Raw genomic sequence first — 27,849 nt, 5'->3', positions numbered from 1 at the left:
ACTGCACCTTGGGTGTCTATACAGTCCTAGGCATGCTTAGGCACATAACAGATATTTGGTGAAGAAAGATGAACACAAAACTAAAGGTCTTCAATTTTTTTTTTTTTTTGAGACAGAGTCTCACTCTCTTGCCTGGGCTAGAGTGCCGTGGCATCAGCCTAGTTCACAGCAACCTCAAACTCCTGGGCTCAAGCGATCCTCCTGCCTCAGCCTCCCAGGTAGCTGGGACTACAGGCATGCGCCACCATGTCCGGCTAATTTTTTCTATTTTTAGTTGTTTGGCCAATTTCTTTCTATTTTTAGTAGAGACAGGGTCTCGCTCCTGCTCAGGCCGGTCTCGAACTGCTGAGCTCAAACGATCCTCCCGCCTCGGCCTCCCAGAGTGCAAGGATTATAGGCGTGAGCCATCGCACCCGGCCTCTTGCAGCCTTCTTAATTTTCTCTTCCTATGTCCTGCTTGTTTCTACCCTGAGATGTGGGACAGAGTAACTATATGGTCATCACTCTTCCCTCTTAACACTTAAGAGGGTATACATTATAAAAGAAGACATTGAGTAAACCCTGAATGATATTCAAGAAAAGAGAGACCCAGGTCCTAAGCTCCTAAGAATTCATAATTTGGCCAAAGACATAAGACTCTGATGTATGCAGGCAAGGAATGCAAATGATGCAATTAGTATAGCGGAGGGGGCCCTGGACCAGCTGTGAAAAGACATGGGTTCAGGCTAGGCGCGGTGGCTCATGCCTGCTAGCACTCTGGGAGGCCGAGGCGGGGGATCATTTGAGCTCAGGAGTTCGAGATCAGCCTGAGCAAGAGATCCCGTCTCTACTAAAAATAGAAAGAAATTGGCCAAACAACTAAAAATAGAAAAAATTAGCGGGGCATGGTGGCACGTGCCTGTAGTCCCAGCTACCTGGGAGGCTGAGGTAGGAGGATCCCTTGAGCCCAGGAGTTCGAGGTTGCTGTGAGCTAGGCTGACGCCATAGCACTCTAGCCTAGGCAACAGAGTGAGACTCTGCCTCAAAAAAAAAAAAAAAAAGACATGGGTTCAAGTTTCCTGTCTATTAAGTACCTACTATATGCCAAGCACTGTTCTAAGTGTTTCATATTTATAAAAACTCGTTAATACAACAACCCTATTGGGGTAGGTACTATTATCCCATTTTGCAGAGAAGAAAATGGGCCTAGATAGGTTATTTACCCAAGGTCACAAGGCTAGGAAGTGATGGAGACAACTTATTTATTTATTTATTGAGACAAGGTCTCACTCTGTTGCCCAGGCTGGAGTGTAGTCGTGCAATCACAACTCACTGTAGCCTCGAACTCCTGAACTCAAGCAATACGTCCTGCCTCAGACTCCCCAGTAGCTAGGACTACAGGAAAGTGCCATCTGCACCCAGCTAATTTTTAAGTTTTTTTTTTTGTACAGATGAGATCTTGCTTTCTTACCCAAACCGGTCTCAAACTCCCGGCCTCAAGCAATCCTCCCTGCTTTATCAGCTTCCCAATGTGCTGGGATTACAAGTGTCAGCCACTGCATCCAGACAGACAATTTAAAGCTAGGGAGTTTGGCTCCATCTTCCTCCTACATCTGCCTACCTTACCCCTCCTGAGTCCCTCCTCCACACAGACATCGTGTATGTTTTATCAAGTAGTATTTTGTCCATTTCCCCCAGTTAAGCTGTAAGCTCCAGGAAAGCCTGGCGTGTGTCCTGTTCAGTACTATTTGCAGGGCCAGCACACACCTAACTTTTACAATGTTTAAGTAAATCTATAGCTTACCACCTTACTTTGGACAAATCGCTTAGCTTCTCTCAATCTGTTTCCTTAAATGTAAAATAGGATACTCGTATCACAGCAACGGGTGTTGGATTCAACAGATCTGGTAACAAAGCTCCAACATCTACTAGCTATGTGACTGCAGGCAAGTTACTCAGGCCTGTTTCCCATGTCGCATGGGAATGATTATACCTATCTCATTGAATTGAGAACTAGATAATGGATATTAAAATGCTTAGCTAGAACTCAAAAAGTGTTAGCTATTAGTATCCTTGCCTCTGAGGGTGAGACGATCTAAGCACGAATTCTGCAAAAATGGCCAACAAAATGACAGTCCAAGGGATTCCTCACACTTTTTTTTTTTTAATCAGGAATCAAGACAAGAAGCAATTGGCAAATACTTAAGAGGGTATATACGCTGAATGAACCCTGAATGGTATTCAAGAAAAGGAGGGGCTCAGGTCCTAAACTCCTCAAGACTCACAATCTGGCCAAAGAGATAAAGCTCTTTGGCCAGTGAAGGCAATAGCCAAAACAAATTTCCCGATGAGGGAGAAATCAGGACAGAGAGAAATGCGGTGAAGCCCAGGCCAAGGCTCTAAGGATGGGTAGGATTCAGAGAGAGTAAAGGAGATCGTCCCGTTTGGCAAAACGTCTCACTGGCTTCTCACACGAGGGCTTCCCGGAATCCTTCCTTCCCCCCAATGCGTGGCGGTGACCGAGTCTCGGCGGCAGCGAAGCCCTTCGACTAGAAAGCAAGAGGGCTCGAGTCGCAGTGAAGGGACCGGGCGAGGGCAGACCAGCCTGTACGAGCTGAAGAGAAAGCCTCGCCGAGGTGGCTCGGAAAGAGCCTGGCCTTCTGCAGCCCCCGCAGAGTGTAGCCGCGACGCCTACTCCGCAGAGCACCGGCCCCAGCTTACCTTCCGTCGGCTCCCGGTCTCTCCAGCTCTCCTCCCACCTCAAACCATCTCCGGGCAGCGCGCTTGAGCGACGGCCAGCGACAGCCAACCGTCGCCCTGAGTTCCGACTGGCAGCCAATGGCAGCTACGTCTGGCGGAACCCGTGCGCACCAAAACACGGAAGGGGCGGGAACGGTGGATGGGGCTCGGCGTCCCAGGCGGGAGTGAGGGGCTACCGGATGCAGGAAAAGGTAGATCCGACCCGCGCCGCGGGGCTCCAGGCGATGCGCGGGCAGGGAGTTCAAGGGCCTCAATTCCCCCAGCTGCGCAAACTCGGCGCGCGAGACTCAATGGGCATGCGCAGGATGGAGCAGGGTGCCCGGTGGGGTCTCCCTTCCGTGGTTCACTGCGATGGTTAGCTGGCCGCATGGGCCGCGCGGAGGAAGAGGCGTGGGAGGGTCGCTGCCGGGAAATGCCAGCCCCGCTCGTCCCAAACAAGGGGGTCCTACCTCTATCCGTCAACCTGTTAGTTTTCTTATCTCTTAAATATTGGTATTCCTGTGTCAGCTTTTCTTCTCCAAATTTCTGCCTCCCGTGTTCCCAGGCTCCGTGAACGACCGTCATCCACTCGTTCAGGTTAGGAACCTGGCACTCATCACTGATTCTTCTCTCACCCGTAACATCCAATCCATTGCCAGGTGCCTCCTTAAACACAGGATCTCTCAAATTCATCCCGTTTGCTTTATCTTCACCGCCCCCACTCTAGTCTGTTAACGACGTCCAGCCGAGCTTTACACGCTAGTCTAATGGGGTCCCACTGCGTGCCCTCGTTTCCTTTCGAAGCATCCTCCACGGAGCGCTCAAAGTGACCTTTACAAAAAGCACATTTGGTGACACCGTGCTTTAAACAACTCAGAGGATTTGTTGCTTTTCGGGCAAAGCCCTAAAACCACACTGAGGCTTTCTAGACCCTTCAGCATTGGGACCCTCTCCGCCAACTTAAACTGTGTCTTCAGTCATTCTTGACCTAATTTCTTGCTCTCCAGCCCCAAATTTCTTTCAGTTTTTCTACCACACCTAGCTGCCTTTTACCTCTCAAGCTTTGAACTTGTTTTTCTCCACCTGGAATAATCTTCCCTTTCTCCTTCTCCCACATTTATTTGACTGATTCCTATTCATTCTTACCGTCTCAGTGTAGGTGCTTTTTTTTCTAAAAAGTCTTCCTTGATAGCCTTTTCCTGTATTTCCCAATACAGCTCTATCACATTGTAATGTATTTCTGTCTGCATTCTGCACTAGACTAGTTCAGTGAGGGAGGACAGAGATTGTATCTATGTTCTTCACCTTTATAATCCCATCACTTAGCCTAGTGGCTAAAACTGAGTACGGGTTGAAGACATATTTGTTAAATAAATCATGTACCTTAGTAAATTCGTTAGGTTTGATATTGCATTATAATTTTCTGTATTTTCTAACCTAAAAATAAAGCTATATAATTTGTATAATCAGAAAACACATTAAATGTTCAATATAAGTAAAATGAATTTAAAGATGCCACTAAAAGGAGTAAGATCATATTTGTGCATGAATTTGGTTTTTAACAATAGTGAATTATACCTTGGTCCGTATTTTAAAATAGGATTTTAAAAATAATTCAAAAGTAACAAAATGTAATTTGCCAACTCTAGTCATTCAAGAGTGCATAGTTTTAGCAGTACTTCATGAAATGCCAACCTCATTTTAATTCAGATTTACAACACTGAAAATGACTCTTGGCTTTATTTTAGCAATTTCGTGAAGAAAAAGTTCATTCACAGAGCTGTGTAAACTCAAACACAGGTTACAGAGCAAAAATTTCAGGATTGCTCTGAAATCCATATGTTTCCAAAATTTAAGGCAGTGTCACACTGTCTAGCATAGTTTAGTTCTATCTCAATCTGCTTCTCTTGAAAACAAGCTACAATTTTGGCTGGATAATTCAGAAATATCCTGAGATTTGCTCTTTAAAAGCTGTCACAAAAAATTTAAAGCATAACTCATACTCATTAAAAGCTGTGGATCTCTTCTGAAAGTGTGAAATGGATAAACTTGATAAAATTATGTTTCGAATTTCTTTTTCATTTAAAAAAAATCCCTACTTTTGAAACATGATTAGGCTCTTCACTATAAAATATGTGATTCCACTGAATTAATGGGTAGCTTAGCACCAGAAGCTCAGTACAATCTACTCAACCCCCAGGTACAGTGGGAATGTTAATACCTGCCCTCCCATCAACAGTATTTCCTATGAAATTACAAGTTTAGTGTGTTTGGCTGTCTTGTCCTATTGGCAAAAAAACCCAAAAAACAAAAACAAAAAAACTTACTCCTCTGTGAACACTTAAGAGTTGCATTTCTTAGATTAGGAGAAACAGCTTGAAAAATCTCTTTGAGTTTTTATGACCTAGAGTTGAGCATTTCACTATACAAAAATTAACCAAATATCCATACTCTGCCATTCTTTCTAAATATCTCATATTCAGAATCAACCTACATGCCCATCAACTGATGAGTAGATAAAGAAGATGAGGTATACATATATTAATATATACACATACATATATACATATCATGGAGTACTACTCAGTCATAAAAAGGAAGGAAAAAGTGTCTTTTGCAGCAACTGTGATGGAACTGGAGACTATTATCCTAAGTGAAGTATTTCAGAAAATACCACATGTTCTCACTTATAAGTGGGAGCTACACAATGGGTATATATGGTCGTAAAGTGGTATAAGGGACACTGGAAACTAAGAAGGGGGAGGGAGAGGATAAAAAATTACCTTTCAGGTACAATATACGCTATTCTGGTGACAGGTACACTAAAAGCCCTGACTTCAGCATTATACAATTCATCCATGTAAAAAAAAAACACTTGTACCCCTTAAATCATTGAATTTTTTTTTTTTTAAAAAAGTCTCAGGCTGGGCGTGGTGGCTCACACCTGTAATCCTAGAACTCTGGGAGGCCGAGGTAGGAGGATCACTTGATCTCGGGAGTTTGAGACCATCCTCAGCAAGAGCGAGACCCCATCTCTACTAAAAATAGAAAAAATTAGCTGGGTGTGGTGGTGCATGCCTGTAGTCCCAGCTACTCAGGAGGCTGAGGCAGGAGGATTGCTTGAGCCCAGGAGTTTGAGGTTGCTGTGAGCTAGGCTGATGCCACGTCACTCTAGCCTGGGCAACAGAGTGAGACTCTGTCTCAAAAAAAAAAAAAAATCTCATATTCTGTAACTGGGATGGGCAGGAGCATGGGGAATATTAACAATTTCCACATGCTATCTACCCAAAGGCATGTGCCCTAAACCCCCTGTGCTGTAGGTAAGCCATAGAAATGTCAAGGCTAGAAGTGACCTTTTATCCAGGTCACCCTTATTTTAGAGATGAGGAAGTTGAGTTCCAGAGAGGAGAAGTGGCCTCTTCAAGGTCACTCAGTATGTTTGTAGCAGACTCAGTTTTCCTGCTTCCTTGTCCTTTGCTCTGTCTGACATCCTGCAGCAACTTAACCTGTGTAGGCAAGGTCCCAGAGGACAGGAACCACGGACACAGTTTGCTAGTATGTGTGACTCCCTGGAACTTGCTCACATTTAGGAATAAAAAACTTTTTTATAATGAAATACTCTTAAGATTTCCCCCTTCCTGTCTCTTCTGAGGCAATAGTTAACATTTATGCAGCACTGATTATATTGGAGAGTTCTAAGCACTTTACTCATTTATTTCTCACCCACAACCAAATGACAGCTACGATTATCACAGTCTCCATTTTACAGATGAGAAAACTGAGGCACTCAGAGGTTACATAACTGCCCAAGGTCACACAGGTAATTAGTGGAGCCGGGACTCAAACCCAAGCAGGCAGTTAAGTTCCAGAGTCCATGCTCTGAACTCTTTTATATCCTGGAAGGAGCAGCCTGTTCCAGAAAGGGGAATGGAGATGCCTGTTCTAGTCAACTGACTTTTTTGCTACAACTTAACCATTCAGAGACTCCTGTCTCTCCCAGCTTCTCTCTACATGTCCTTTCTTCCCTGTAGGAACTTCTTAGGAGACTCGCTATGTGTGTCATCTACCCAACCTCACTATCTGGGCCCCTGTCTCATCCTCCACACCATCGATACCACACCTCACTGTCTATTTGCCTTTCAAAGGATAGCCAGTTGTCCAGTTTATAAACTCCAATTTGACTTTAATTTAATAAATTAAATTCCAAGCCATCACACAGCAATGGACATCATCATCGTCATCTCCCAACATACAGAGGTGCAGCCTTGCTCTTGCTCCAGCATCACACAGTCTTTAAATAAAGCCCATAAAGCCATCTCTCTGGGCAAGACTTCCCACCAGGCTCCTGGCTCCCTCCTTCCAACAGAGCCACTGCTCACAGAGAAGGCATCAAGTACAAAAAACGGTAATAAAAGGGAAGGGAGGGGTGAGGAGCAGAAGTGGAGGCAGGGAGGTGGGGAGTACCTGCCCCCCATCCTGGGCACCGGCCCAGCTTTCTATGAGCTGCAATGTCCTCAGAGGCAGACACTGGTGCTGGTCTGAGTGGAGACCTGAGGGAGGTGTGGGACAGAAAAGAAGGGTCACCTGGGAGAGATGCCCTCTATCATCTGTTCACTGAGGGTCCTAGACCACACATATAAATAGAAAAGAGAATAAATAAGGGAGGAAGGATCAGCTGAGGAGCTGAGCACCCTGGGACTCCTCTGAGGGGCCAGTGTCAGCAGGAGGCAAACGCTGAGGAATGCCACGCATGCCAGGACAGAGCCCTCCTCTTACTCCCAGCCACCAACTCCCTCTTCTATGTCCTCCGCAACGGGTGCCCACCTTACATGCTTCCCGTTGCAAGTACCCTTCCAATCGGCCCCATGGCCCAGGGTGGACAGGGCTTCCTGGAACCCAGAGGGCTTTCCTGGCCCAGGCACTGGGAATCCAGGAAGGGGTATGGAAGGGGATGTGGGGAATGGGCTGAGAGCATTCTTGCCCTCTCCTAGCTCAGGAGGTAAGGAGGGCCCTCAGAGCTGGGGGCTGGGGTTGCCATTGGCCTTGGGTTTGGATTTGAAGGAAAAGCGCTTGATAAGGCGGCGAGAAAAGCTGCCGGCCTTCTTTCGGACACTGGGGGTGGCCGTTGTGTTGGAGAGGTCATCGTGTGATTGGCTCAGACCAGCTTCCTTCTGTCGAGGCTTCCGGCGGAAGATGAGCTTAGTGCCACTGCGCAGGAAACTCACTGCAGGGGAAGAGGGGAAGCTGAGGCAGAGAGAGGGACATGGGGTGGGGTAGAGGGCAGAGAAACCACGGACAATGGAGGGATAGAAGATGCGGAACAGAACCAGTCCCTTGGCCCAGAAGCCAGACTTCCTCAGGAAAGGAAGTAGAAATAAATATGTGCTTTATCCTTCCGGTGGAAAAACCTGTAGTACTCATGGGATTCTGTGTGCACTCCTGACTCTGCCCCGAAAAGGAATGTCATGGGGCCGGCTACTCCGTGAGGACAGACTGGGATTGGGCCTCTTTCCTATGGAAAGACAAAGGCTAAGCAGAGGGTGTCCCCAAAAGCCTATACATCATGAAGGGAAAGGTGGGTTGACATTGACTTGTTTACTGAATTCCAGGCTGTGAGCAGGAAGTGGTGTGTCTGGAAACTTCAAAGAGGTACATTCAGAACCAGTATAATGAGGAAGGTACTTGCCCAGCAGGTTTTGGACTTAGGAATCCCATTATCCCAAGAAGTGATGAGAGCTTAAATCATAAATAGATAGACCGTGGCTGATAGACTCATTGGTAGAGGGATGAAGGTGTTTTAGGGCAAGCCCCTCATCCTTTGAAATTAGAAGAACTACCACAGCCTATGTCAGCCTATGTCCATAGCCTATGTCACTGCCAGAGGGACAATCCTAGGGTTGGCCTGGGGTAAGATTTCTTATACACATAGGGGAGAGGATACAGAAAGAAAGGGAAGGAACTTGGGCCAGGCATGGTGGCATGCATCTATAGTCCAAACTATTGGGGAGGCTGAGGCAGGAGGACCGCTTGAGCCTGGGAGTTTGAGGTTGCTGTAAGCTATGATGATGCCACTGTACTCCAGCCCGGGTGACTGTCTCAAAAAAAAAAAAAAAAAAAGGAAGAAATTTTTTTCTTAAAAAAAGAGAAAAGGAAGGCCAGCACTTAGACTCAGGATGAAAGAAAAATGGAGGTAAAGGGAAATGATTTGGCATCCCTTCCTATCACCTGCCAGTTCCAGACCAGAAACCAAGGCACAAAGTTCCCCTATCTACTCTAGCTTGGCTGGCACAGGTTGAGCGCTCTGGAGATCTCTTAGGGGAGGAAAGAGGAGCCAAGTTGGCTTGAGGGTCCCATGTCTCTGAGTGTCCAGTAGGACCTGGTCATGCTACTGGGCATAAAAGAGGAGGGGGCATCCTGCCAACATCTCCCACCTTTGTGATCCTTGAGGCTACGTGTCTCCAGGGCACCAGTGGACCCTGTTTCCGACTCAATATCATCGACGGATGGTCTCTCAGAAATGTCGGAACGTGTTGTCTCATCTGCTTCCTGGACACTTGTAGGACTGGAGAGGGCATCTAGGGGTCCGGGGGACATAGCTGGTGGGTCTGAGGGAGGTGAAGAGGGACCTCCTCTGGTCCCTGCGTCATCCTGCATTGAGGCTTCCAGGGATGCCGCATAGCCCAGGGATAGTGCCAACTCGTCCTGAGCAATGGGCACCTGGCAGGAGGGACAAGTTTTAATGGGCAGGAATGACCCATTAGGGCTTTCTCCCTATCCCAGCTCCTCTCTCCAGAGCCCCGTTACCTTGGAAACACCAGAGATGATGAGAGTGCTGCGCTTGGTGGGTGTCTTCTTGGCTCCCCGCCCGCTAGGCTCAGTCAGCTGGCGAATTGCTGTCTCTGCTACGGGGTCCAGGCCGTTGGAAAGCTGGCTTTCCCCTGCTGGGGGTACAGACGACGGACAACCTGACTTCTCCCTGGCTCCCTCTTGGATTTGAACTCCTCCTGCCCGACCCACAGTGGTTTTTGACTCTGGTACACTGGGGCCAACCCACACTCACACATCCCATTGCCCACTCACGGCTGCTGCTGTGGGAGGTATTGCTGGGGCCACTGCTCTCGCTCAGCACAGTTGTCGTCTTCTCGGTCACCTCCACCTTGGACGGGGAGCGGGAGGGGGAGTCTGGTGGGTGGGGGAGGGTCAGTGAGCTGGGAGGTGCTTTAGAGTGGCCCCCACCCTCCTATCTTTATCGAGATACAGACTTTTGGTAACACAGAGGGCAAGGATGATTAAGAGGTGATTAATCACAAGGATGATTAAGAAGATGCCATGGGGACAAAAAGACACAACTGGAGCCAATGGGAGTGTGGGGAGGTGTCATGGAAATATGGAGGGCGTACAGAGGGGATACAGGGGCCCCCTGGAGGTAGGGGCAATTCCATGGGGCCCCCAGAGATAGGAGAAGTGTGATAGAGGGCCACTGAGTGGGGGAGAAAGGACACAGAAGCCTCTGGGTTTGTTGGAGGACACCACAGAGTGTCAGAGGCTTGAGGGTAGAGGGAGGGACAATTAGCCAGTCATGGCAGGAGACAGGGAAGGAAGGAGACCTGTGAAAAGACAGAGAGGAACTTGGGCAGGTGAAAGCACAAGAGTCCTATGTGAGGGCGGGTAGATCCAGGATTGAAGGGTGAGAGGAGTAGCTGGGGAAGTGGCAGGAGGTAAGGGAAAGCATGAGAGATACAGCAATGGGGAGGAAGATGTGGGAGGATTGGAATGGAATGTCCCAAAACAGGCGCGTTGGAATTAGGTCTTTCCTTCCCCTTTCCCTGTCCTGCCATGGGTCTGCAGTCCAGGGCCCCTAGCTAGGGCTGGGGTCCTAGGCTCCTCCTCTTTACCTAATTTGCCATCTATACGGGGCCGGGACTGGACAGTGGTGACCGTGGTGACAATGGTGCCATCGGGCATGATAGTCCGGTCCAGCTCAATCTTCTTGGTGGGTGTGATGCTGGGGCGTGGAGTGGAGGGGGTGGGCGTGCCCAGGTTCTGGGGAGAGCCCTCCTCGTACTGCAGCTGCCCAGGGGTGAGAGAGCAGAGAGGCAAGGCCTCAGAGTCTGCCCATCCCCTGTGTCCTCCCACCTCCCCCCAGGGGTTCACATCATACCTCCACTGCCATGGTGGCTGCTGGTCCCAGGGCTTTTCCTGGCCCTGGGGTGAGTGGGCACACCTGTCTTCGAGACAGTGGTCTGGAGGGGGAGCCCACAGGCAGTGTGGCCTGGCCCAGGAGCTCAGCTAGGGAAAGGGGTGGCACTGTGAGCTGGGCCCATGACCAGGCCATGCTCAGCACCCACCCAGAGGTGTCCCCTCCTGCCCCACACTCACTCTCTCCGCTGCTCCTCAGTACTTTCAGGGTCAGCTCCCGGCTCTGGGGGCCCAGATCCCTGTGTGCCAAAAGGAGATGGGGCAGGCAGGGGGAAGATTAGTAAACCGAACCCATCCTTGAGTCAATCACAGGTCAGACAGAGAGATGTACAAGTGCTCAAGATGGTACAAGTGCTCCAGTCAGATTATCCTGCCCTCCGGATACTCTCTCCCCATGAGAATGGGACAGGGCTTGAGCAGAGACTGCAGTCCTCAGCTGGGCATTCAAATTCTCCCTGGCCCTGCTCCACCTGTCTTGCCAGTCTCTTGGTTTCAAACAACCCTTTTTCAATTGCTCTTGTTGTTCCCTCTGCTGAGAATACTTTCACACTCTGGTGAAACTCTACTCTTGCTCTAAGATGCGGTTTATATGCCACCTCATCCACGAAGCCTACTCTGATCCTTATTCCCCTAAGGGAATTAATCTCCCCCATCTAAGCATTCCCACGGCATGTTATATAAACCTCAACTGGAGCAGTTGTACATCTGTCTCTGTCTCAAGTCTGTGACTGACCCGGGGGTGGGGGTTGTATCTTGGTCATGTCTGTATCCCTAAGACCTACGCTAGAGCCTGGCATACAATAACGGATCACACCAAGGGCCACTGGAAATACAACTGATTCATGCCAGGGATATGCTGGAAGGGTTTGATCCTCAGTCTTCCCATGGAGCAGGGGTGAGGGTGGCGTCACTCCTTACAGTGCCAGGTCCTCTGTCCACTCCACCTCGGGACCAGCCCTCGCAGGCTTGGTCCACTTCTGTTGCATGGGGTTGTCAAGTTCAGCTACACAGCATAGTTCCTCGGTGCCTGCGAGGAACCAGAAGTTAGAAGATGCTCAGATCAAAGACAGGAAGCCACTGAGGAATAGAGAGGCTGTACCTTTGGCAGAGGGGCAGGGTATGTCTGCAACCAGAGCCTTGACTGTCCCCCAGCTGCTTCTAGCTCTCACCTTCCAGCTCGTTTCCCAGGTGAGATGCTCGAAGCTGTCGTAGGAATAACTGGGTAGGTCTGGGGATGGCTGGCTGGACCTGGGACATCATGGGTGGCTTCTCATTGGGTACCTAAGACCAGAAGGATGTGAACAGAGCAAGAATCCTGACATAGTACCCTGGGTACCAGGTGCATGCAAATCTTTTGCTTTGGGTGCTACTCACCAGGCCTCCTGGGGCAGAGCAAGCCCTAAGGTTGACCATCATGGCTGGCTGGGTGCTGACTATGGCATCTTTGATCATTTCCTCAATCGTGGAGAGCTCTACTTGTTCCTCATCTCTCTGCAGAGAGGAGAAGGGGACAGCAAAGAGGTGCAGCTCCTAGCTCTGCCTCCCCTCCCTGCTCTGCCTCTTCTCTGCAAGCCCTGCCTCCTTACCTCCCTGGCCTGCAGCTTGGGAAGCACCGTCAGGCTGAGATCTGGGCGATCAGTGAAGGCCCAGGATACTAGCAGCCCCTCACCAGGGATTTCCTCCAGGTTGACTTCCAACTACGGACAGGGAAAAAGCGACTGGGTTGGATTGCCCCACTCCTCAACGACTCTCAACCCCCAGGACCCTCCCTTCCTGAAATCCATTCCAGAGAAGAACCAAACAGAAAAAGCGGAGCCAACTGAACCACCCCCTGCCCAACTCGGTTTCCCATGTCCCCCCCCCCACCTGTGTTGGTGGCAGTGTCAGAGTGACGTGGTAGGTCTCCATGGAGACAGCAGCGGGGGACTGCTGGGTCACAGAGACTGGGAACCGCACCTCCTCAGCAGAGAGCTGGCAATGCAGCACCTGAAAAAGGGGGGCAGGGGCAGGTGTGGAGGAAGGGTGCTCACCCTGCTTTGTCTTGCCCTATAATGGTTCAGCAGACCCCTCCCCACTTTGGTTTTCCTTGGGACTTCCCCTTTTTGAGGTCATGAATCCCTAAAAGAATCAGATAAAAGCCAAAGCCTCCTCTCCCCCAAAAATGCAGATATACACACGTACAACATTTTGCACACAACTTCAGTGGGATTCTAGACCTCATGAAACTAATCCTTAGACCCCTAAGGCAGCGGTCTCCAACCTTTTTGGCACCAGGGACCAGTTTCATGGAAAACAATTTTTCCACGGACTGGGGTGGGGGAGGTCTAGTGGGGGGTGTTGCAGAGCTCAGGTAGTGATGTATAGCCCGTTTCCTAACAGGCCATGGACCGGTGCTGTGCCACAGTCCCCGGGGTTGGGGACCGCAACCCTAAGGCATTTGCAGACTCCAAATTAAGAAGCCCCAGACTAAGTCAGGTGTGGTGGCTCATGCCTGTAATCCTAGCACTCTGGAAGGCCAAGGCAGGAGGATTGCTTGAGCTCAGGAGTTCGAGACCAGCCTGAGCAAGAGCAAGACCTCATCTCTAGTAAAAACAGAAAAATTAGGCATGCATTGTGGCATGCCTATAGTCTCAGCTACTTGGGAGGCTGAGGCAGGAGGATCACTTGAGTCCAGGAGTTTGAGGTTGCTGTGAGCTATGACGATGCCACTGCACTCCAGCCCAGGCAACAGAGCAAGACTCTGTCTCAAAAAAAAGAACCAAAAAAAAAAAAAAACACCCCAGACTAAAGGGAACACTTGGGGTCAGCACCCCGCTCAGGCCCCAAAGAGGGCAATGCCCTCAGACCCTTACCATGGTGCGTTCTGATTGGTCTACGCAGGTCACACGACTGATGCTGGCTCTGGGTGGAAGTTGGGGCACCTCCTCAAAGGCAATTTGGATGGAGCTCTGAAGGAGTAATGTGGGCACAGAATCAGGTCTCTGGAGCTGCCCCCAGCAGGGCTGGCCTGCTCAGTTGTTGGCTGGGCCCCGGTACTGCGGAGACCTCAGCTGCAGGCTGGCCACTGGCCCCTCCTTGGCTTGGGGCTTTAGGAAAGGAGGTGTTCCCCCAAACCCTGCCTCTCCAGGGGCTTCCAGCTGCTAGGGGCCACTAAGAACTGGGGAACTAGTGCACCTCAGAAACTAGATCATCTTGAGCTGAAGACCCTGAATTCCTTCTGTTCCTCCTAGAATACCAGGAGCCTCCCTCGTCTTCTCCCCACTTCCCCTTCATTCTCCACCCTAGCCCCAAAGCAAGGTACACAGAGAAAAAAAAATTAAGGTGTTGGTTGCCACCTACACATAACAGCTGGCAGAGAGGGAAAGGGCTAAGCTAAAGGCAAAGGCAGTAGGGCCATTTACTGCAAGATAAGAGTTGGAGAAATGAGGCTAAGCCTTCTTCCAAATAAATAGTATGTGGAGGCTCAAGAGTATGACTCTACATACGCTTGGAGATGAATACTAGCTCAGCATGGCCTTGGGGAACTTTACCAGGGGGACTGGGAAGAGACACAAGCTCAGAGGGCTCAAGAGTCTAGGGGCCTGGCTAATTCTTCAAGGCAGACAGCAGGATGGTATTAGGGAACAGAAAGCTGCTTAGCTTAGATCTCGAAAGAGCTGCCCCCTAATTCTTCTGCAGTAGTGGAAACAACCTACTGTAGCCCCATCTGGGGAGCGGGATGGGAAGAAGAATTGAGGAGAGGGCACAGACTGAGCTGGCAACTCTTCCTTGGGTCTTGAGATAGAGGAAACAGATCCACAGGGCTCATTTGACTGGCAAACCAGGGGAAGCCAATTTCTCTGCTCTGGTGGCTGTCTCATTGAAAGGCTAGGTCAAAGAAGATGGGAAGATGGATGCTTGGAACCTCAATCTCCCCACCTTCTACAAGGGAGGCCAATACGCAGCTGAGTCAGCTGTCCTGGGCAGTTGCATTCGACCCAGGGACAAGGTGCAGGGAGAGTTGGATGGAGGAGTGGGTTCAAGGTGTAAACTAACAGACACCATCTGGCCTTCAGTTGGCCAGCTGGGCAGAGGAAACAGAGCAACTTCTTGTGGCCACTTCTGTTTCCAGGCATCTGGGGAACTAGCAGGGGAAAGCCTCCAAACTCATAGTGTCTAGAAACAGAGAACCCTCTGAGCAAGGAGCTGATGGACTATGAGGGCAATGAGAGACTGCAGGGCCAGGATAGGAGGGGGGGCCCCGAAGAGGGAGACCTCTATCTCCCACCCCACCTCGGTCTCATGACCATGCTTCCTGCCCACTTCCTGGGAGGCCAGATGCTCATGGTGCAATGGGAGGAAGTAGGCTGGGCTGATTTGTGACTGACCCTCAAGGGGCAGTTCCAAGCTCATCTACTGGGAAGGACACTGACAATCTGCTCTCCACCTGAACACTTCCCCCTCCACACAGACACTGCATGGAGAAGGATGTGTTTGACTGTAGCAGTGAAATTAATGAGGGTAGGGGAGTAATTCAGCTTCCTTGAGAATCTGTCTGGCCACACCAGGGATTTGGGGTCTGAAATGTTAAACAGTTGTGGTGGCATGAGAGCCAGGCAAATTCCTTCTGCAGGTGGACCTGTCTCCCCCGCCCCAACACAAGCAGCGCCCAGGCTAGGCGGAAGCGCCCTCAGGCACAGGGATTAGCGTTGCTATGAGAACAGCAATTTGTGCCTGCGTTTGGAGCCAGAGTATCTTGCCCACAAAAATAGAGGTTTTGGGACATAACTGAATTTCTACAACCCCCAGCCTCAGCTGCACCCTTTTCTCTGATCCGGGAGGAGGAGAGAAGCAGTGGGGATCCCCACCCCCATCCGGCCCTCCTAGCATGAGTAGTCCCTCTCCTGGAAGGAAAGGCTGAAGGGACCACCCAGGTGCTCTGTCCAACTCACCCCGTCCCTGCAGGCCTGCTCGTTCAGCGCTCGCACCCAAGCCCGCTGCCAGTTCTCCCGGAAAGACTTGAAAGCGAAGAGCGACGCCAGGAGGCCCCGGACGCCTGGCTCCTCAGGGGCGCCGGCCCGAGTTGCCCGCAGCCGCAGCAGCGAGCGCCACACGCCCAGCTCCCGCAGGGAACCCGTGGGCTCCGCGACTAAGGCGGGTCCCAGGCCCTGGTCCCGGGGGGCCCGCGCCAGCCACAAGCCCCGGGCATACTGCAGCAGCCAGCCGAACACCGTGAGCAGCGAGGCGGCGAAGAGGATCAGCAGGGCCGCCCAGCCCACGTCCCGCTGCCCCCAGCCAGGATCCATGCTCCGCGCGGGTTCCGGTCCCGGTCCCGGCTCAGGCTCAGCCGCTGCCCCGGGGGAGCATGGCCCGGGCGGGCCGCGGGGCGCGGGTGGGCTCCCCCGGGGCTGGGCGCGCGGGTTCGGGGGCTCTCCTGGGTTGAGTGACGGGGACTAGCGGGTGCCACAGATCCGGGAGAGGAGGTCCTCGAGAGTCGCAACCGGGGTCTCTGTCTTCGTGGTCGGGGTCCCTCCTCGCTTGGTCAGCAGTCCGACCTCAGTTAGTTGCCGGCCAGTGCCCGACTCCTCCCACGGCGCGGGCCCCGCCGGACCCCGGCGGGGACTGGTCTTCAGAGACGCGGGGGCTCGCAGGCCGGCACCGGCTCGGAGAGGGCTGCGTGCGCAGAGCTGACACTGACAACACCGCCGGCGCCCCGCCCCCACCCGCCCTTAAAGGAGCGACACCCGCGCCGGGCGGGGCCCGGCCAGCCCCGAGCTCCTTAGCTAGAGGAGGGCGGGAGGATGAGGAGCGAGCGTAGGAGGTTCCGCGGTTGAAAATAGGCGGGACCTTTGACTACTCCGCCCTATCCTGGAATGGAGGTGCTCCTGCTCACCTTAGCTAACGGCAAGAGTAATTTTACTTACCTGAGGTGCTGCCTCTGTTTTCCGCTAAGCTTCTTAGACTTCTACAGGTTGGACGCCTGTGGGGTTAAGAAGGTGACCCTTGTGGAAATCACCGCCCCTTCTCCCAATACCCCCAGGCGCAGCAACTTCCAGGTTCCCATTGCCTGGCTGAAGCTAGGCCCAGGATAAGGAGGTGCAGAGCATCCCTCCCACAGTGTCCAGACGTCGACAGAGAGAAAGCAGACTCCGAAGCTGGTAGAGGTTGAGAATAAAACATGGAATATTGAATTCCCTCCATCACTCCCCATCCCCTTGGAGCTAGGACCCAGGAATACCCCCATTAACCTCCTTGCTAGTGTGGGTTTGTTCTGGAGATATTTCCCAGGTCAAGGCTGCATCTGTTTTTAAAAATAACATATTTCCATAGTAACAGCTTCTTCTATGGAGCACATGAAGAGGGGGTGGTAATGGGAGAGGAGCTGGCAGTGTAGCACTGGACTATCAATAGATTCAGCCAGAAGACCCTGTCATCCAAATATGTGATGACCCAACAAGCTCCCAAGAAATGGTAGCTACACTGCCCAACCTCTGGTCTCAGGAGCCACCCCTTTTCATAGGTTCAGGTAGTGGGTTTGGTCTCTAGAGGACCGGGGCTCATCGTTGCTTCCTGGGGACAGAGGAAGGAAAAACCTACCCAAATATTCAAAGGAATCCCCATTTCCCCCAAGAGCCCCTTCTTCATACATATGGGAAGGTCTATGGCACACAGTCCCTTTCTCAAAGAAGTAGGAAGGAAATGTGTTAAATATCTTTCTCACAAATCTAGTTAGTTGTTTGAGGAATGAGCACAAGAGAGTAAAGAATGTCTTCCAGGCTGGGTGCGGTGGCTCACACTTGTAATCCTAGCACTCTGGGAGGCTGAGGCAGGAGGATCTCTTGAGCTGAGGAGTTCGAGATCAGCCTGAACAAGAGCAAGACCCCGACTCTACTAAAAATAGAAAAATTAGCTGAGTGTGGTGATGCATGCCTGTAGTCCCAGCTACTTGGGAGACTGAGGCAGGAGGATTGCTTGAGCCCAGGAGTTTGAGGTTGCTGTGAGCTAGGCTAATGCCACAGCACTAAAGCCTGGGTGACAGAGCAAGACTCTGTCTCAAAGAAAAAAAAAAAAAAAGAATGTCTTTTAAAGTGTGGGGTTGCAGGGCTAAACAGAACTCTGCAGGTCAGCAACAAGTTTGTCCAAGCCAGAGGAGGTGGTGGGGTAGTCTGGGGCATCCCTGGATTTCCCTGTGAGAAATTATGGGTAGAAGAGGGATGATGAGGTAACCGTGCTGTGCTCTTGCCCATGCATTGTCACTGGACTCCACAAACAATGGAGATTCCCAGAGTCTGGGTTTCTAATCTTATAGATTAGAAAACCTTCCTAAGGGGAGGAAAAGACATGAAAGCAACAGAAGAGAGAACTTAGGGCCAGAACCTAGGGATGCAGGAGGAAGCTGTCAGTACGCAGAGCAGCTAGGGCTAGGGGAGCAGGTTATGCATCAAGTTGTCTAAGTGCAAGTTTTCCCTGTGAAGATCCTTTTCCCCCAAGAATCCTTCCTCCGGAACTCTCGGAGCAAACAAGGATCTCAGTTCTCTGAGTTCTTGGATTTATTCTGTCAACTCCTCCACTGAGCACTTGGTCCTATGCTGCCAGATCCTGCTTCACAATTCAGTTTTATGTGAGTTTCCCTAGTTAGTCCTCCCAATCTTTCACCTGTTACTTAGACCTCTAGCACTTATTTGATTCTGCTTTAGGGTCTAGCTGGTTGTTTATGTCTGTTTTTTCCACTCATCAGGAAGCTGCCTAAGAGTGGGGACCATGTCTTACTCATCTCTCTTCCCTTGTATTCAAATAAGATGTTTTAAATATGCTGAAGTAGACTCCTTGGGGACAAGCAACTGCATTTATTTATTTATTTATTTATGTTTAAGACAGAATCTCACTCTGTTGCTTGGGCTAGAGTGCCGTGGCGTCAGCCTAGCTCACTGCAACCTCAAACTCTTGGGCTCAAGCGATCCTCCTGCCTCAGCCTCCTGAGTAGCTGGGACTACAGGCATGCACCACCATGCCCGGCTAATTTCTTTCTATTTTTAGAAGAGAGACTGGTTTCGCTCTTGCTCAGGTTGGTCTTGAACCCCTGACCTTGAGTGATCTTCCTGCCTCAGCCTCCTAGAGTGCTAGGATTACAGGCGTGAGCCACCGCACCTGGCCAAGCAACTGCATTTATATCACTTTGTGTCTCTCACAGTACCTAAGAGTTTCCTATGCACATAGTAGGGATTAGCAAATTCTTTGTAATTTTAAGAAGTCTAACAGAAAATATTCAAATGTACACTAAGAATTTCTATATTGTTTCTATATTTTGAAAAATCATTCCTGTCATCCCAATGGAATGGGAGATCCTGGGACCTGTTTTCAACTAACAACTTTTGCTTGACTGAAAGGGGAGAGGTTGGGAGAAAAGGAAAAAGGGTGACTCAGCTGCCTGGGCAGAACCACAGATAGGGTCCTGCAAATGTCACAGTTCCTGAGTATACAGAGCTGTTTGATAGTCTTTTTAGGCACTGTGAAATACTTTTGGGATAGGCTTTGTCTGGCAATCAGACATAATAGTGGATTGGCCTTGCTTACTGGAGGGACTCAGGGTTAATTTAGAGGAAACATGCATCTCAGACATTGTCTGCTCAGCCCAGAGCCATTAACAGCTGATCTGTGAGTCCTGGGGCCTGCTTCAGTGTTCAGGCGAATGCTTTGAACTTTTACCAGGAAAGGCATAAAATTTCAAGTAAGGCCAATAGTCATGTGTTTGTTTCTCCCTATGATCAATCTGACAATCAACTGGGCATTTACCACCATGGGAACAAAATATTCAGATTATGTGACAAGTATCCTAGTAACCATTTTCTGATGGTAACATGTAAACGTGGATGATGAATCCCTAGTGTCTTGTCTTTGATCATGTCCTTCCTCCTCCTCTCTTGGGGGCAGGAGGTTAGTGGTGGGGAGGGCTAACAATCTCTGGAGAAGAAAGAGACAAAGCTTCCCAATGCCAGACTGGGAAGGAAGATTAGGATTGGCCTCCTAAAAAAAAAAAGGAAATAGATACAGACTGTCTCCCAGACCTCCAGGGAGTCTCGACATGCTCCTGATCAACAAGATATTAATAACTGAAGGCTGCCTGCTCTGGGGATCCCACAAGCTCCTCCTTTCCACCTGCTTCTGGCATCTCACTCTGCCCATTTGGAAGGCCCTTCCGCTCTTACCACCTACTGAAATCTTTTGAGATACTACTCTTCCTAAAGACCCTCTCACTTTCCCTGGTCAGAACTAACTGCTCCCTCTATGTGCACCTATTGCCCTCAGTACCTCTTTTAGACTCAGACTCATTATGTGTCATGATGCTTTGTAAACAGATATCTGTGTGTTCCTTGCCTCAAGGGACACCCCGTGGAACAGAAAACACTTGCCTCCAGGGAGTTTCCAGTCTAAGAGGGGCACGCATGGGCACACGCAACACACACACACACACACACAGAAAAACAATGCCAGTGGGATAATAAGTACTGAAAATTTGGTGGAATACTGTCAAGCAAATTACAAAGATTATGTATGTATGTATATATATGTTTATGTACTTTATACATATCTGGGTTTTTGTTGTTAATTAAAGCCATCTTCAAGTAGAAAAGACATTTCACACCTGGTTTTGAGAGAAAGAAGAGACTATCTTTGGCCTAAAAAGCGTTAACCTGACTCTGACTCCCCGAACATGCCATATTCGTTAGAGTGGACAAAGTGCCACGCTATTCCAGGCCTCTTCTAATCTGTCAGGTGGTGATTTCCTCCCTGAAGAATGGACATCATATGCCTCCTAAAAGCCTGTGGAACAATGAAAGAGAATGAAGACGCTGATGAACTGTTACCTGCAGGGGAACAGAGCCAAACAAAAGGCATGGTCACCTGGAAGAAGAAATCAGGAAGTCAGGTATTGATCTGGTTCTCCTGCTTCCTTAGCTCTTTCCAACGCCTCAGCCTACATGTCGTTTTGAGAACTTGGCACAAAGTAGTGATCCAGGGCCAAGTTGGAGTCCCGATTTAAATCCAGGACCTGAGGGCACTCCCAGTCCCTTCCGTGAGGAAGAGCAGCGCTGGGTTGCCCAGCAACTAACTGCTACAGTGGAGGCAAAAGGTGGGTGGGATGTTGAGAAAAAAATACCTGAATGAAGGACAAGGAAACAGAGTGGAAAGTGCTTTTCAAGAGTCTGCGTTTTAGAATTTACATCATCCTTCCAAATTCTAGCTGCGTTTCGGGGAACCCAGCTGTGTTTACCTTGGCTTCCGCCTACGTTGGCAACAGGTTTCCTACAAGGAGCAGGTGCGGCTCCACACCCTCGTCCCTCCTGTCCACCCCCTGGCTTCCAGTAGCTGTGTTCCCAGCTCCAGTGGTATCCCAGATTAAGCGCGGGGTAATGGCCCTTTAAACGTCACCTGCGGAGGCGTACGGAGCTAAAACGGACGTGGAACCAGTGTGAGCGGTGTCCGACACGTGGTACAAGGAGGCGCTCATCTTGGAACTGGGCAAAGGGTACGACGGCTCTGAGCTGTACATCTTTAATGCAATATTAGAAAAATATCTGCTCTTGTTTGCCTTTCTTTAATTGCCTTTCTAACATTCTCGTGATAACTCTACTCTCGAACAAAAGACGAAGTTTAAAATAACACTTCCGTCCCAACTCTAGTGCCCATATTAAAAATGGCGACCGCCGCTCTCCGCAGCAATAGTTGCTCTGCGAACGAGATCCGGGCGGAAACAGTGGGTAGGCAGGTGCAGAAGGGCAAAGGGGAGGTTGCTTTATAGAGGCTCTCGGAGGTCCCGAGGGCGGCTCAAGTTAGAACTGTCTGGTTTTGCTTAGGCTGGTGTGGGAAGAGCCTACCTGTGGGAGTGGCCACTGCTTATTGCTGAGGCCTTAGGACTGCTGCCCAGCTTGGCTGTTAGCTGAGGAGGCGGCGGAGCGGGGCCCCTGACTGGTCAGCATGTGGGCCTTCCCGGAGTTGCCGCTACCGCTGCTGGTGAACTTGATCGGCTCGCTGCTGGGATTTGTGGCCACACTCACCCTCATCCCGGCCTTCCGTGGCCACTTCATCGCCGCGCGCCTCTGTGGTCAGGACCTCAACAAATCCAGCCGGCAGCAGATGTGAGCAGCGGCACACGGGTGCTGGGTGGGCAACAAGGGCTGAGGAAGGAGTGGGCAGGGCAGGGACGGGGACAACGCGTGTGTGGAGCCCCAGAGCTAACTCAGGCAACCCGGGACTCTGAGAGGTGATGGGCAGAACTGGTTAGCATTAGGGAAGGAATAGGTGGGGGACCCTTGGGTGTATCAGGGACTCCAGCAGTGGTGCTCTCCTTCCGCCTCCCCTCGTCATCCCCCACAGTAAAAAACTGGGAATGAGTTTTTTGGGTAATTGTAATGCCTACCCTAGTGAGTGACCACGCCCCCTTTCCTCTTTCCCCTCCACACCTTTGTCGGTGGGCTACAGCCCGGAGTCCCAGGGAGTGATCAGCGGTGCTGTTTTCCTTATCATCCTCTTCTGCTTCATCCCTTTCCCCTTCCTGAACTGCTTTGTGAAGGAGCAGTGTAAAGCATTCCCTCACCATGAAGTAAGTGGGCTAGTGGGGGTGGTTGCCTGTGGGGCCTGGGCGGTACCTGAGAGAGTTGGGGTTATTTGGGTTTGGGAGGAGGGGCTGAGGAATGGTCTGAAAAGACAGGATTTCTTGAAAGGTGGAATGGGAGTAGACTTGAGTCATGACCTGCCCGAGCCTCCCCCAGTTTGTGGCCCTGATAGGTGCCCTCCTTGCCATCTGCTGCATGATTTTCCTGGGCTTTGCGGATGATGTACTGAATCTGCGCTGGCGCCATAAGCTGCTGCTGCCCACAGCTGCCTCACTACCTCTCCTCATGGTCTATTTCACCAACTTTGGCAATACAACCATTGTGGTACCCAAGCCCTTCCGCCCGATTCTTGGCCTGCATCTCGACTTGGGTAAGTAGCCCTGCCACTACTGCCCCCATGGCACCTATTTCAGGGCACCCTTACCCCTGAGATATCCAGCAGAGTACCCTTCCTGGTGCTGTACCTCTCCAAGTATCCTTTTTCTGTCCCTGTGTCTTCTCATATCCTTACTGGTGGCCCTTCATCCTGTCCCCTGTCCTTACCACTTTTCTCAAATTCTTTAATCCTCCTTCCCTATGTCTCTCCCCAGGAATCCTGTACTATGTCTACATGGGGCTGCTGGCAGTGTTCTGTACGAATGCCATCAATATCCTAGCAGGAATTAATGGCCTAGAGGCTGGCCAGTCACTAGTCATTTCTGCTTCCATCATTGTCTTCAACCTGGTGGAGCTGGAAGGTAGGTGGGATTTGGGGTAGGGAGAGAGAGCAATGTGAGTGTTAAGGGAGTTGCCTGATATACGGCCTTGGGGAATTAGAAAAAAAAGCCATATGTAAGTAATTATAGAAGATAATTATATATTTATATGTAGATATTAAATAGAGAGATACATTTATTTTGCAAGTAACAATGAAGATTATTAAAAATGAGAAATAAAAATAGCAGCCCCAAAGCTAGGCGTGGTGCCTTGTACCTGTAATCCCAGTTGTTTGGCAGGCTGAGGCAGGAGGTTTGCTGGAGCCCAGGAGGCTGCAGTGAGCTATGGTCATGCCACTGTACTTCAGTCTGGGTGACAGACTGAGATCACACCTGAAAAAAAAGAAAGAATGAAAAAAGCAGATATGTCACTCATAGCTGAATTGGCACTAGCTAGGCCATGATCTGTTATTACTGAACATAAGCAATTTCACAGAACCCCAACATTAGACAACACAGAGTGACTGTGATGGAGCAAGACAAAAACCAGACCCCTCCCTCCATAATGTCAGCACAGACAAAACCATAAGAACACTGGGCAACTCACAAAATGATCAAGATCCCCTCTCTCAGCTAACATGAGAGATACTCGCTTCTTTCCAATAACATCTCAGTTCCTCCCACTTCTTAGATAAAAGTTAAGATGCTCAGTCATAGAGTTAGTCCTGCTTTCTGACAGCACCCAGTCCAGAGCAAAACTGTACTTTCTTACACCCTCCCCAAAATTACCCAAAACAAATCCTACAACAAGCCCCTCCTAATACCCCCCTACTGAGGCATACTATGGTTCCTCGTGGTGTGTGGTTTTTGAAATCTCCCTTGTTATGAGTCAGTAAATGTAGCTTTGACTATAGCTGTCTTTGGCTGATGGACATCAACAAGTGCTTATTAAAGCTGAGCACTGGCCAGGCGCGGTGGCTCACGCCTGTAATCCTAGCTCTCTGGGAGGCCGAGGCGGGCGGATCGTTTGAGCTCAGGAGTTCGAAACCAGCCTTAGCAAGAGCGAGTCCCCGTCTCTACTAAAAATAGAAAGAAATTAATTGGACAACTAAAAATATATAGAAAAAAAACTAGCCAGGCATGGTGGCGCATGCCTGTAGTCCCAGCTACTCAGGAGGCTGAGGCAGGAGGATCGCCTGAGCCCAGGAGTTTGAGGTTGCTGTGAGCTAGGCTGACGCCACGGCACTCACTCTAGCCCGGGCAAAAGAGTGAGACTCTGTCTCAAAAAAAAAAAAAAAAAAAAAACTGAGCACTTTGTAAACATTATTTTATTTAAATCTTGTAATGGCTTTATGTGGCAGGTATTATCATTAGCTCTATTTTACAGATGAGCAAACTGAGGCTTAGCAAAGTAAAATGTGTCATGATCAAGGTCACACAGCTAGGAAGTAAAGCTGGTATTCAAACCTAGGTCAGAATGGTCTAAACCAAATTTAAGACAGTAACTAGCTTAGGAAAGCTTCATGAAAGAAGCCTGGGGGTTGGGGGGTATCTGCACAAACGGAAGTGCAGGCGATGGCTCGGGGCATCACCGCCAAGCTGGGAACTGGGCAGATGGCTGAGACTGACCCTGAGACCATGCAGGATCTCACCTTGGTGGTACAGATACTTCTGCAGCAGATGCAAGATAAATTTCAGGCCATGTCTGACCAGATCATTGGAAGAACTGATGATATGAGTAGTCGCACTGATGATCTGGAGAGAAACATCGCAGACTTCATGACACAGGCTGGAGTGGAAGAACTGGAAGGTGAAAACAAGATACCTGCCACACAAAAGGGTTGAAGTTTGCTAATAATTTACACTGAAATGTGGAATACCGTCTTTCAAGCCAAGAGAAGATTGAATGGCTTTTTGCAGCTAACTACTATGTGTAGACAGGTTTTGTATTATAAAATGTCCACTCTTATCACATACTACATAGTTTATAGAGTGATTTATCCCCCAGTTTCTTGAACATGGTATTTTCACATCTTGCATCTTGGTCAGTTGTGCTATTAATTATTAAACACTGAATCACTGGTGTTTCCTACAAAAAAAAAAAAAAAAGAAAAAGGAAAGAAGCCTGGGTGACACAAAAGGGGAACTGAGTTCTTGAAAGTGATTTGGGTGAAGTGGATGATAGAACTGAGGACAGAACTTAAAGACAGGCAAAAATAAGACCCAGGTCTGCAGGGGAAGTGGGTATTAACTCTGCCTTCTTTTTTTTTGCTCTACTTCCAAAGGTGATTATCGGGATGATCATGTTTTTTCCCTCTACTTCATGATACCCTTTTTTTTCACCACTTTGGGATTGCTCTACCATAACTGGTAAGTAGGCCTGTGGACAAGGGGGACAACTATCTGAACACGTGGCAAAGATGGTCCTGATCATAACCCACTTCCTGGTGGAGAGGCTGAACCTGTGCATACCTGTGTTGAGTGTTTTCTGGGTCTTCAATTGGTAGTATTCTGAAATTGCTCTCTACCCAGCAGTAATTGGGGACGAGTGCTATGGAGCCCCGAGGAATAGATGAATTCAGGGCCTGGGCTCCTGCATAGTTGCTAAGACAGCTGGAGTCTCTGAGTCAGAACTAGGGTAAGGGCGAGGCAAGAGCCCAGAGTGTGATGTGAGTGAAAGGACTGGTAAGGTCTGTTGCCACTAGCTCAGATCCTCTCCCCCACACAGGTACCCATCACGGGTGTTTGTGGGAGATACGTTCTGTTACTTTGCTGGCATGACCTTTGCCGTGGTGGGCATCTTGGGACACTTCAGCAAGACCATGCTACTCTTCTTCATGCCCCAGGTGTTCAACTTCCTCTACTCACTGCCTCAGCTCCTGCATATCATCCCCTGCCCTCGTCACCGTGTGCCCAGGTAGCTGCTTTGGGGCTTGAAAGGGACATCATCGTAGCCTTTTGACTTGGGACATCTGAAGCCAGCCTATATTTGCTGTGTAAAAGAAGTGGGCCCAAAGAAGGCCTATTTCCATCTGGGTAGCCCTTTATAACTTACTAAGCACGTTTATTTACGTAATCTCAATTAATGTTCATAGCCATTCTAATCACACAGTATTAAGCAGCAGAGCCAGAAATAGATCTCAGGTTGACTCCACGTTCAGTCCTCTTCCTATTAATTAACCACAGAGAGGAGAGTTGTTTGAGTAGTGGCCCAGTCACATGCAGCTATCTTCCCCCCCGCCCGCAGACTCAATATCAAGACAGGCAAACTGGAGATGAGCTATTCCAAGTTCAAGACCAACAGCCTCTCTTTTTTGGGCACCTTTATTCTAAAGGTAACAGGGTAACAAGGAGGTAAGGCCCTAGGTTACCATCTTGAACTTGGGGAATGGGGAACCTAGGCCTGCATCATATCCAAGGGGTGCTTGGAAGCATTAAGCAGATCTCCATTCCTAAAGCATAGGTATTAACTGAAGTTCTCTTCACCTCTGGCCCCTCCAGGTAGCAGAGAGCCTCCGGCTAGTGACAGTGCGCCAGAGTGAGAATGAGGATGGTGAATTCACCGAGTGTAACAACATGACCCTCATCAACTTGCTACTTAAAGTCTTTGGGCCCATACATGAAAGAAACCTCACATTGCTCCTGCTGCTGCTGCAGGTGAGGTTGGGAACAGGGTTTACATCTCCTTGTCTGCTTTTCTTCATGGTTCTTACTCCAGTCCATTTCTCCTTGCAGATCCTGGGAAGTGCTGTCACCTTCTCCATTCGCTACCAGCTTGTCCGACTCTTCTATGATGTCTGAGTCCCCTGATCATTGCCCTTACCTCACAGTCTCCAGGGTTCCTTTGTCTGTACCAAGACTGCCTCCTGGCCCAGGCCTCTCCTGTCCTTCATACTCCACCAGATTTCATTCTCAGCATTTTCCTTCCCTTGCGATTATTGACATTCTGGGCTTTTCTTGCCCTCTATTGACTACTGTAGAATTTTGCCTACGGCTTTGCCTGTGGCTTTCTCCAACTTGCCACTCTCTCCCTCTCCTTCCCATCTTTGCAGCCTCATAAGGTGGGATACAGCAGCTTTTATGTAGTTACCCACAACTCAAATTTCAGAGCCCTGACTCTCAAGGAATATGCTGGGCCATGGGGTAGAACCTGGGCTAGGGCTAGGGACACAGGCTTCAAAGTGACTTGACATTTGACTATAAATTAAGTGTTGTAATTCGTAATAGCAGACCAAGGGGCCAGGTGCTCCCAACGGTGACAATAAAGTGTTGTCTTTTTCTTATTGTTGTTCCTGTAGGTATATTTCCTATATAGGCATGTTAGGGTAGATTGGAAGGGTTGGTGAGGGTACCTCCTCCGAGAGGATGCCTATCTCTCTGCCCCATCAGGTTCCTTCTAGCAAGGAGAGAAAAGAACAGAAACCAGACAGAACATGTTGAATAAATATTAAAATCCTGATACTTCAGGTGGTCTGGAGGGCCATAAGACTGGAGTTATCCTGTTCTCTGGCATGAGACGGAACTCTCATGGGATCTCATTTCTTCCCTTTTTCACTCTTGCTTGCCAGATAGGAGGGAGTGGGGAGTGACCAGACCTGGAAGGGGAGGCAGAGGTAGTTGTAGTAAATCTTTTAAAAATCCTA

General features: G+C 49.7%; 2 protein-coding genes and 1 pseudogene across 4 annotated transcripts; 2 read left to right on the top strand and 1 right to left on the bottom strand.

Annotated features, from left to right (window-relative positions):
- Positions 1-6,877: 6,877 nt before the first annotated feature.
- C2CD2L (C2CD2-like) lies at positions 6,878-16,597 on the bottom strand. Its single transcript, XM_012655423.1, has 14 exons — positions 15,849-16,597; positions 13,770-13,865; positions 12,784-12,903; positions 12,504-12,614; positions 12,292-12,408; positions 12,087-12,198; positions 11,836-11,944; positions 11,098-11,156; positions 10,880-11,007; positions 10,614-10,788; positions 9,799-9,900; positions 9,523-9,659; positions 9,150-9,435; positions 6,878-7,942 (listed from the first exon to the last, which is right to left on the bottom strand). Exons 1-14 carry the CDS (start codon positions 16,200-16,202, stop codon positions 7,731-7,733), a joined length of 2,118 nt encoding a protein of 705 aa, XP_012510877.1. The 5' UTR covers positions 16,203-16,597; the 3' UTR covers positions 6,878-7,730.
- Positions 16,598-21,381: 4,784 nt separating this feature from the next.
- On the top strand, positions 21,382-27,494 carry DPAGT1 (dolichyl-phosphate (UDP-N-acetylglucosamine) N-acetylglucosaminephosphotransferase 1 (GlcNAc-1-P transferase)). 2 transcript variants are annotated; one of them, XM_012655420.1, is made up of 9 exons: positions 21,382-21,424; positions 21,753-22,034; positions 22,378-22,498; positions 22,668-22,881; positions 23,102-23,248; positions 25,492-25,576; positions 25,935-26,123; positions 26,454-26,541; positions 26,708-27,449. In XM_012655420.1, exons 2-9 carry the CDS (start codon positions 21,874-21,876, stop codon positions 27,005-27,007), a joined length of 1,305 nt encoding a protein of 434 aa, XP_012510874.1. In that variant the 5' UTR covers positions 21,382-21,424; positions 21,753-21,873; the 3' UTR covers positions 27,008-27,449. The 2 variants fall into 2 exon arrangements, with proteins under 2 accessions (XP_012510874.1, XP_012510875.1); XM_012655421.1 differs by lacking the exon at positions 21,382-21,424 and having other exon boundaries at positions 21,468-22,034; positions 26,708-26,863; positions 26,942-27,494.
- Positions 24,821-25,441, top strand: LOC105819228 (annotated as a pseudogene). Its single transcript, XR_001137949.1, has one exon. The product of XR_001137949.1 is annotated as a heat shock factor-binding protein 1 pseudogene (transcript).
- Positions 27,495-27,849: the final 355 nt, after the last annotated feature.

The sequence above is a fragment of the Propithecus coquereli genome, unplaced genomic scaffold (genome assembly GCF_000956105.1).
Source record: "Propithecus coquereli isolate 6110/MARCELLA unplaced genomic scaffold, Pcoq_1.0 Scaffold477, whole genome shotgun sequence".
Classification (NCBI taxonomy): Eukaryota; Metazoa; Chordata; class Mammalia; order Primates; family Indriidae; genus Propithecus; species Propithecus coquereli.
The sequence above is the reverse complement of the archived record's forward strand: the minus strand, read 5'-3'. Positions and strand labels throughout refer to the sequence as shown.